The sequence below is a fragment of the Stegodyphus dumicola genome, chromosome 8 (genome assembly GCF_044657685.1).
Source record: "Stegodyphus dumicola isolate Sdum_Otavi_A_Nest chromosome 8, ASM4465768v1".
Classification (NCBI taxonomy): Eukaryota; Metazoa; Arthropoda; class Arachnida; order Araneae; family Eresidae; genus Stegodyphus; species Stegodyphus dumicola.
In genome coordinates this window covers 101,189,020-101,200,250 of record NC_140775.1, presented here as the reverse complement: position 1 = coordinate 101,200,250, position 11,231 = coordinate 101,189,020, and the positions used below count along the sequence as shown (strand labels likewise).

General features: G+C 33.1%; 1 protein-coding gene across 1 annotated transcript in view; it reads left to right on the top strand.

Annotated features, from left to right (window-relative positions):
• The first annotated feature begins 595 nt into the window (after positions 1 to 595).
• Rtca (RNA 3'-terminal phosphate cyclase) overlaps positions 596 to 11,231 on the top strand; it is a 53,749-nt gene continuing 43,113 nt past the window's right edge. Inside the window, exons 1-3 of the mRNA XM_085822188.1 lie at positions 596 to 779; positions 880 to 980; positions 1,357 to 1,500. Of these exons, the coding sequence (XP_085678314.1) occupies positions 735 to 779; positions 880 to 980; positions 1,357 to 1,500 (290 nt within the window). The 5' untranslated portion in view covers positions 596 to 734. The remainder of the gene's footprint in view (positions 780 to 879; positions 981 to 1,356; positions 1,501 to 11,231) is intronic.

The following is an 11,231-nucleotide window of genomic DNA, read 5'->3' as shown; positions in this document are numbered from 1 at the left end:
AAAGTAGCATAAGTTACTTTGGTTAAATTAATATATACTTTTGTTTGATGACCTTTGTTGATATCTCAGGATGCAAGCGTACATTTTACTTTATATTCCATGCTAAATACCTTGATACGAAGCATTTTAACACCGTCAATATTTGTTTTTTCCCCAGTAACACATCTATTCACCATTACCAAACACACTCACTACACAAACACACATGTGAGACACTATTTATTGTAAATGAAGACAGTTTCTTCTCCTTTTAACTACACTCATGGACACAATCGTATTTTAGGATATTTCCTACTTTTCCTTTCTTTCTATAAGCCCTTTTTTTTTTTTTTTTTTTTTTTCCCTCTATTATTTTTGGGCCATTTATTTTAAATTTTATTTTTTCCCATCTTTTCTTCCTGACCTTTTGAACTCGTACAAGATGTACGAAGTTCCTTTTTACTCTCCTCAAATACGAAATTGCCCCTCTTTCTATATACCTTTCCTTCGCACCTATGCTTGATTTTTCGCCCATCGGTGCAGAAAGACTTAGCGGGTGCAAAACAAGACATCTGTCTACTTTGTCTGTCTGTCTGTCTAGTAAATTAAAACTGAATATCTGGCAACACCGGCTCACATAATGATTACTTACTTTATTCAGGGGAATAATTGTGGCGATTTATTGGCGATTTTATGTTACGCGATTTAATAAAACTAAGAAATTAGTTCGAAGTTTTCTAATCGAACATTGCAAGATGTCTCAAGATATTATTAAAATCGATGGTGGTTTAATGGAAGGAGTAAATAGTTTTATTATGTTGATATAATACTTGTGTGTATTTGTGCTCTCAGGTCTCAGAATAAGATTTTTAAATATAAAATATCTTTCTTTTCGATTAGGGTGGGCAGATTTTGAGGATGGCTGTAGCATTTAGTGCTCTTCTGAAGAAGCCGATTAATGTTTACAACATCAGAGCAGGGAGGAGCACTCCTGGCCTTAGGTAATATACAGAATAATATAATCTTTTTACATTAGCGCAATAATTGATGTACTGAACGGTTAATCCTCGTATTAAACTTCCCATCAAAGCCTATAAATTTGTTTAAGCAGTCAAATATTTACTGCAATGCAAAGTTGATTTAATGTGTGATATACAGTAATTAAAAAACTTTACTTCTGATGGTAAAACCACTGTTTTGTGATAATGATTAGAAGTAAAAAATGTGTAATAAATTTAATAATCAGAAGAAAATTGATATCCTAGAGTATGTCATAAAATATGAGTAACTTCCTCTTTACTTTCCTCTTTTATGTGAGTAACAAGAAATAGTTTTTTTAACTAAAAATGTTGATACTAGTATTTAATTATTTTTCAGACCTCAGCATCTTGCTGGTTTAAATCTTGTTAGAGACCTATGCAATGGGAATTTGATTGGAGCAGAAGTAGGAAGTACTGAAATCACATTCCACCCTGGTGCAATTGTAGCTGGAAAGTATTCTGCTGACCCAGGTACAGCAGGGTGAGAACAGTTATAACTTAATTAAGTAATCAATGAATTATATTTTCTTAGAATTTCTTCTCAACTGGTTGCAGAGCTGGTGCTAGGCATTTTGCCATTTGGAAATTCTGCTGAACAGTGCATTCCTAAATTCTAAATTTTTTCACCCCTAAATTCTGCTGCTCATGGTTTTCCCTAAATTTTAAAAATTTTTTCATTCCTAAATTTTACTGATCAGTTTCTAATTTAACCCTTTGACGGTTATGGAAAGGAGCAGTTTCCGTTTACTTAATTCGCGCAGCATTAGGAGTAAACAGTAGTCGAAAATGGCAGCTATTTTCCCCCGCTGTTCTTCCGAAAATGTCACCTTTCTCTGGCGATGCCGTAGATAGCTTGCCTCGCGTGTTTTAAAAATTTCTTAAAGTATTTGTAGTACATAAATAACAGTTTTTACGTACTTTAAAATAATTATTAAAAGTAAATTATAAATGATTATAACCAATTATATAAATAATAATAGTTAATTATAAATATAAGACAAATATTAAATTGAAAGGACTAAATAAATACAACTAATGTAAAACTTTATGAAGCACAGTATAAATACAGTAATTACCTAAAAAGCTTTTTGTGTGTGATATACTTTAAAACATGGAATTGCACATAATGGGGCATTACAGTCTTTGCAATACGTACGTGTTTCATGGCGAATTCTTTTTCCATTAGCATCATTTTTGCTGCAACATACCACACATCGTCTAGTAGGTTCTTTCTAATAGAGAATTTCAGAAATATTTGTCACGCAAGCTTTCATGCCTACATCACCAGTAAAACTAAATCGGCTAGGAGCGTGAGAACTTGAATCAATTATACACCACTGTCGAACACTCGAAAAATCTTCCTCATCGCTTGAATTGTCTTCTGAGCTTGAAATACTGTGAACAAAGTCTTCATCAGATTCAAAACTTGATAAGCTTTCTGTATCACAATCATAATCATCATCATACCTATCTAACTTTCGCTTTTGAGCCATTTTACTGTACAAACACCCTAAAAACCACGCCAAAATACGTATAAAATGAACAAGGTCAAAAAAAGAAATCCACCTTCATTATGGAAAGAAATTCATGGAACTCGTACTGCCATCTGTAGACAGTAAAACTAACTAAATTTTGCAAGTAACATTCGTTTGAAACACAATCAGTGCAGAATAATGATGGCGAACGAAGTCAGCTCGTCAGCGCGCATTGGGGAAAAATTTCACTACGCGAGTAGTGCTCGTTACTAACCATTTCGGTCAAAATCTTGCTCCCGAGCGGAACTCGTTTGCGCGCATTATGAAGCACGATTCGATTGCGAGCTGAACTCGTTCATAACCATCAAAGGGTTAAAAACATATTGCCACCTCTAAATTCTGGTGCCCGTATGATAAGATAAATATGGTCCAATTTTTTGTAAAAGTGATTTTTTTGAAGGCAAAGAGTTTTCTTGTGTTTAACCTTTTGAGGCCGGGGCTTTGGTAGCAGTAAAAGCTACCAAAGGACGGGGAATCCTGAATCGAATGCTTTCCCCTCTTTAAGAAATCACCTCCTATTTGCAACAAAGATTCTTGTGTGTAGTTTAATGGATTCTCAGAGGGGTGTATCTATGTCGCAAAAAAAAAGACCTTTGAAAGAGATAAGTGGTTAAAACCCCAGGGACGTCAAATTTGACATTTCACCTCACTTTTCAGCCTGGAAAGTGTGTGTGTGTGGGGGGGGAAAGACATGGCCACTAAAGTGGACAACCCCGTCTTTTCAAAGAGAGGACTCTATGGCCACTATAATGGTCATCCCGACTTCAAAAGGTTAATATGAATCCGATCAGTTCCAAATTATTTCTAATCAATTATGTGAGAGTTATCTGCTAAAGGGGAGAGATATCTTTATGGATTTTTTTTAAGGTAAATTCGCTCATATTTATGTTCCACATCTGTAAATCCACAAAACACATCTATGCAGCCACTCCCCTTGCTGGGGTTTAAACTTGAATTACATCACCAATGTTCAGGTATCTTATTCATTATTGGTTATAGATGGGCCAACCTTAAATGAACCAGAATTGCATAATTTTATTCAAGTGGCATGATGTAACTAACTGATTTAGTAAAGCTGTTTTTTATCATCTTATTCTAAGAAATTCTTATGTATGCTTGTTTTATTACCTAACAAATCTAAAAATTAAGTGGCAAACATATGTATTATAATTTGTACAATTATAAGTAAGGATATTTGTTATATTAATTTATATAATTTAATGTATGCTTATGTAAGCATTTAACCCTCCGCGTATGGCTCCTCACGATTTCTATGGGCTACTAAATCCTTTTGTAATACAGGTCGCATGAAAATAGCGTGTGTAAGTTTATTTCTCTTATTTGCGTGTGTAAGTTTATTTAAAATAAAAACATCTGCTCTGAAGATGAGGATAGTGCTGACAGATCAACTTCCAGTTCATTGCGCGCCACGACGTTTTCCCCCAGCCCCGCAGAGCAGCGTGAAATTGATAAACAGATTTCAGAATAGTTAGAGAAACAAAGGATATGCCTTTATCCATTTTTTGCAGCAATTCCACTTTTTGTTTGATGGACATCGTAACATGCTTTCACTTTGTAGATCCTTTGACGGCTCCAGAATCGGAAATTCTTTTTGACATAATCAAAAGTTCAAGCTTACTTTTATAAAATTGCTCTAGTCTGCAAAAAATAATAAGCCAGATCCAATTAGAAGATTAAGGAACAATGCAGTCTGCAACATTAACTGAATTAGATAATTTTAGCTTATCTTACACCGTCCGTTATACATTAAACGCACATGCGTAAACGTATTATGCGCATGCGTCAACGCATTATGCGTTCACGCATGCGCAGAAAGTTTGTAGCTTTGAGGTCCAGATTATGGACGTCTGGATTAAAGACTTTTGACTGTATAACAGTAAGTGGGTTCAAGTAATATTATTAACTGTACAAATTAGTTACCATGTATATTTATCAAAATAAAAAAGATGCTGTGTATTTTTATTTCATGCACGCTAAAATCGCGCGAGCCATATTGTACTTTATTTAAAATTTAAAAAGTATTAAAATTCCGCCATCATACTTATTTTGTTTATAACAATGTGAATAATAATATATGAAGATAGAGAAAATAAAAGAAATTCCGCATATTTCAGCATCAAAATTGAGCAGTATGCTGGGGGTTAATGTGTGTATGTAATGTAGAATTATTTCTTTGTAATAACATATCTGTATTGATATTATATTTATGATTAATGTCAATGAGGACAGATAATTTTCTTCAGGCTTACTTCTGAAAAGATGTAGATGAACTATTTGTGGAATTTTGTAATTTTTCATAGTGAATGCAAAAATTTTAATCAATCTTATAAATGTATATATGAAAATGTTAATTTTTCAAATAAATAATTGGTCAAAATATATTTACAGATGCCCCTTGGCGATTTTTGGCGGTACATGGATGCCGAGTTTGTGCAATTCTTTGACTTACTATTTTGGCTTTGTGTAGCGGCGATTTTTGCGCACACGGCTACGCAGATCTAAAATAACAAGTCAAATAATTGTTCAAACTCTGTATTCATGTACACATCAAACTATTTTCACTTAAAAAAAAAAAAAAAAAAAAAAAAAAAATCAAAAAATCAAAAAATTGCACAAACTGGGCATTATGCATTCCCTTGAGTTTGTCCATGCACACATTTATATTCACTTAAAAAGTCAAAGGAACAGCCAACAAAAAATATACAATCTTGATAAACTTCATTTTAAATCAAAAAATGAAATAACATAAAAAAGGAAATTCATCTTAGCACTATACAAAGGAAATATCCACTTACTTTATTTACAAATTTCCCTATCTTCAGTCAAACAAAATTCCTTAACAGCAGCCAAAAACTTCCTAAAATTATCTGAACTAGAATTTGTATACTGGCATCGCCACATAAATTCACAAAAATAAGAGTAAAAAATATACTTCATAGTGCAGGTATCCTCTGACGTTCGACCATACATATTTCCTTCCTACAAACAGGACACTCGTAATGACAACTAAGTAAACCTTCATTTACACACCAGTCAATTAATGCTTTTGTTCCAAACCGTACAGAAACTTAAAATTAATCACCCAACATTCAGCCATTTTACCATGTAAACCACAAAATAACAACATACTTCTTATCCAAAATCCGCCCCATCATTCCAATTCACCACAATTACGCAACCAATAACCTCATAATAAGGTTTCCATAGCATTCAAATACTCAGGTTACCATAAATGAAACAACAACTTAGCGATAATCCAAGGGGCATCCTTCAATCTACTCTAACCACATAGTCTATTACTGTATATACCTGCGTATAAGTCAAGATATTTTGGACAAAAAAAAGACTTCAAAGTGGGAGGTCGACTTATACACGGGGCCATAAAAAATTTAAAGAATCGGAAGTTCTCAAATTTCTTTATATAATGCAGTTGTTTTCTTTCCGCACTCAAATTGGAAGACTTATCAAATAAGTCACTTAGTTGAAGTAATTTCATGACTTAAATTATGTGACGAACTAATCACAGAGTTTCATACTTTAACTACAGTTAGTTTCGATTAAACCAAAGAATTTTCGCCCCCCCCCGAACAATCGAGCAATAAAAAAAGTTTCGACAACACGACAAGAAAAGAGAAATCCAGGTAGTTTTTACATACGTATAAGTCTTTATAATAGTTATTGTTCATTCATGAAATACTTTTGTTAACAGGCGTACACGTCAAAATTTAAAAAAATAGCCCACGCAATAACTGAATAGTTTTGAATATTTCTTTTAACTTTTAAAAAGGGAAAATGCAGATGGATTTTACGTACGTGAATCTTTTCCGGAACAAATTCTAGAAGGTTACTATATACAATCATTTTTCCCTAATTATCCTGCGTTTTGGATATGTTGGCGACGCTTTTGCCTGCTGGATGCTGATTGGTTATTCGGGGGCAGAAAACTCTTCGGTTTAACGTCCAGGACGCCTATTCTATGATCACTGGATCTGTTTACAACTTGAGCGAACAATATTGATTCAAAAAAACCGGTATGGACAGCCATCACAACTTATCGGAGAAAGCCATTCTGTGGTCCTCAGTTGGAAGGCGGGTGGGTCCATTTAACTTTACTGAAAGGGACAAGGCTTCAAGGAGCTTTAGACCAATCGCAGTACAGACGAGTGATGAAATTTATAGCGCACGCTGGCTGAAGTTCTAGGAATATTCTCCCATTATTTCACTAACTCACACGCTGCATTTGTAGTTCGAAAAAAAATTGCACAAAACAGTATTATGACCAACACGCAGTAGAATATGCTGCTGTGTTATGTGAAAGAAAATCTTGTTTTTTAATGGGAAAGTTAACGCAGGAATTTAGAGCTAAAAGAAATAAAGAGTGATATGGAATACCATGAAAGCAATGGTAAATAGATAAGAGTAAATGAATTAAGCTTACTTCAAATCCTTTTAGAAATAAACAATTTTAATTATTTAAATTTATAATATGATTAATTTGCATTACAATCTAATAGCAAACTAAGTTTTTTTTTTTTTCCCTTTGTTTACATTAAAACTGTTTTCCCGCAATTTATTTTACAGTTACTATTCGAAAAATATTTCTTTAAATAAGAAATTAGAAAGAAAATATTTCTTTTTTAAATATTTCTTCCCTTTTTTATTTTCTTTTTCTATGAAAATTATCTCTTTCAGGAAAAGAAATAAAATTCATTCGCTATTACAGTATGGCCTATTGCTGCTGCATTCAATTATCGCACATGCATAAAAATGCTTTATTTTAAATAATTTATTCTATAATTAACATGAAAGAAAATATTTTTTCAATATAAAATATATAACCAAAATTAAACTAATCTATCCTGTATGTGTGATTAATTCGTTTTGCAATTTTTGTCACACAACTACTAATATCTTTTTTTTTCAATATAACATTGCTGTTATTTTAATTTTGTATACATATAAGAACTGCTCAGTTTAAATATTCTTCCTTCTCAAAAGATTTTGTTCTGTGAAAATAATTAAAAGATAGTAATATTTTCACATTGGAAGTACTAAAGTAAAAATAATCAGTGTAGGTCTCCTGCAGTTGAAGTCCTTATCAAACCAGTGTTTCGACACACTTTAAATAGAAAACCAATAATAATCAATATCTCTTTTACAATATAAAAATGAGAATGCTATGAATAGTATTTTTTATTTATTTATTTTTATTATTTTTTTTTAAGTTTGCAAAGAAACAATGATTTTTTAATACTATAATAGGTTACAAAAGTACTATTCCATGAACAAACCCTCAGTCTTATAGCATTGTTACTTTATAGCATAATACAATAATAATACAGTATAATTCTGCTAACAAGCCCACCAGCTGCCGAGCGGTAGAGTCGCTGAACGCAGGTAGTTTGGTCCGAGGTTCGAATCCCGCGAACGAGCTAGCCGGCGTTTTCGTGGCTTTCCCCATGTGTAACGAGCCAGTTTCCCTTAGAAAGTCCTCACTTAGAAACCAGTTTTAAAACGTCTTAAAATTACACACACACATACACACCAATAATAATAATAATAATAATAATAATAATAATATGAAAGCCTTCAGATTTTATATTACTCCCAAAGGGCCATTTTTTTAACGTTTTGCGTGTTACCTTTATTTATTAAATATCATGTTTTCTGCACTTAAACCATGAAATTCAATTCAACAGCAATATCATATAATTTAAAACTAGCATATCTTTAGAATTTCCGATACATAGTCTCGCGCTCTAGAGATGAAAATGTTTTTTCCGTACAATATTGCCATTGCTCGCTTTGAAATCGTTGGGTTTCTTAATAAAAAACTCATAAATGCTTTACAAAATATGATATATGAAATGGATAATACAAATTCCCAGTTGCAAATTTGGGCCTCTAGATGCCTATATTAGGATGGAGGATTATGTTATTCAGAATTTCATGGCTCTAGGTAACCGTTGTTTTATCACAGTGCGAGAAACATTCATACATTCTGCAGATTCCTCATTATTTAATTTCTTTAAATGTAATAGAGTGCGATAATACTTGGTGGCAACGATTTGAAAAGTGAAACGCCATTTATCGTGAAACGCCACAAAATGGCAAAAAGAAATTAAACTCTGGGCTAAAAACTTATTTTTAAAAGTATCACACTAGTAGTAATACAGCTACTGAAAAAAATATTATAAATCTATTTTATCGTTTTATAATAAATATTATTATTATTATTATTATTAATTTTTATTTTACAGTAGTGTGAATTTCGCGTAATAATGAACGACATTTTTGTGTTCACAGTATTATTCGTAAGGTATTCAACTGTTAGATTTTAAAGTAAACATAATTCTTGCTGTACATAAATCAAGTAGAAGCTTATCGGATGTCTATATTTGTATTAAACGAAGAAGGTTTATGTGCTTGATAAACTTATTATCTTCTACATTTTTAAAGCATACAATTACAATTTATATCTATAATTTCAGGAATAGTATAACCTTTCTTTCAGTAGAAATCGCGTTCTTGTTTTCTGAATGTAGCTTCAAATACTCTCTCAGTTCATCCCAAATTAAAATAACTATAAATTTTGGCAATCTGAAATACACAATGAAAACATCTTTTGGCAGAGCAAATGCATCAACATATTTTCTATAAATTCGCTACCGATTCAGAGATCTACAACCATATTCTTCGTTTAAATATGAAAAAATCAGCAGCGAAAACACATACAAAGCCATTGTCTACTTAGTATGTCAACTGCACAACCCTGATTGATGACGCGGCAACACTTTTTCACCCGCTTTCGACAACTTCCATACTCAGAGAATATAGGATGTCGGGCAGACCTGTTTTCTACTCGCAGCGACATCTGGCGGCCCACAACTTGCTGTCGACTCTCGTAGCGTAGAATAACCGTCCAGATTCGACGGATTCTTTGCTAGAATCATGTGCCCCATTATTAAATCTTACTCGCTCTTGTCAGTGCGTTTTTGTTTCCTTTCTTGTTTCTGTTGATATGGCTGATTTATTGGTAGTTAAACAGAAATGTCAGTCATACACTGCTGGATTTAAGTTAAAAGTTATTTCTTTCACGGAAGAGACTAATAACTGTGCTGCTTCTTGTCAGTTTGGGGTTGACGAAAAATTGATTCGCGATTGGTGCAAGAATAAAGTAAAGTTACAAAAAATACCGAAATCGAAAAAGGCGTCAACACATTGGTGCACTAAATTTATGAATCGACATGGTTTGTGTTTATGCCAACACACCAAACTGGTGCAAAAGTTACCATCTGATTTGGAAGCAAAGGTTATGGAGTTTCAAAAATACATTATCGATGTAAGGAAAAGGACCTCATTCGAACTTTCCCAAATAGAGAATATGGACGAAACCCCCATGTGTTTCGATCTACCAGAAAATAAAACAATTGACTGCAAGGGGGAAAAAAGCATTTTGATAAAAACCACCGGGCATGAAAAATCCCATTTTATGGTCATTCTTTTGTGCTTGGCTGATGGCAGTAAGCTTCATCCATTGATCATTTTTAAAAGGAAAACTTTACCGAAAAACATTGTGTTTCCATCAGATGTGCTGGTTCGCACCCATTGAAAGGGATGGATGAATGCTGACAGAACAGTCGATTGGCTTAAAAATGTGTGGGATAAAAGACCGGGAGCAGCTTTCAAAAAACCTTCTCTTTTATTATACGATTCTTTTCGTGGACACTTTTCTGAAGAAGTGACAAAAGTGACAAAACACCTAAAAACGACTGTGGCCGTAATTCCGGGAGGATTGATATCCGTCATTCAACCCCTAGATGTCTGCCTCAATAAGCCCTTCAAAGTAAATGTTAGAAAATATTGAGCAGAGTGGATTAGTTCCGGTCAACCAACATTTACAAAGGGAGGCAACATTAAAAAGCCCGATATTGCATTAATTGCTCAGTGGGTTAAAGATGCTTGGAACGAAATACCCTCTAAAATGATTATAAAATCATTTAAAAAATGTTGTATTAGCAACAAACTAGATGGCACGGAAGATGATGCTGTTTTTGAAAGTGAAAATGACGACGAAGGCTCTAATAGTGATTGTAACAATACAGAGTTCGAGACTGAAAATATATATGATGACGAGCCAATGACGACAGAAGAGTTCTATGAAATGTTTGGCGAATCTGGCCATGAATAGGACGTTGAAGGATTTTGATTTTGTTTATTTACCAAGGTATTTTTTATCATATATTTACTTTTTTTTCCCAGATGATTTTGAATAAATGTAGTACTTAAAAATTTTTTTCCGAACTTTCTCGATCGATTTCGGAAGTGGGGGGTCGACTTATACGCGAGTTTCTTATTTTCTACGAATTTTTCATGTCAAAGTGGGGGGGGGGGTCGACTTATACGCGGGTATATATGGTATACATTCATATTGGCCATAAGATATTTTTGTCAGGCTAAAATCTTTTAAGTTTTTTCCTTTTATCATAAGAAAGGTAAATATCAAGTGTTTTTTTTTTTTTTTTTTTGTTTGTTTGTTTATGTTAGTAAACAACACATTTGCTTTTTTGATGTGTTTGTCCTTATTTATAATGTACAATTAGAAAGCTTGTGACTAGTTTAATAATTCAGCCAGATACTTTGTTTAATAATTTTC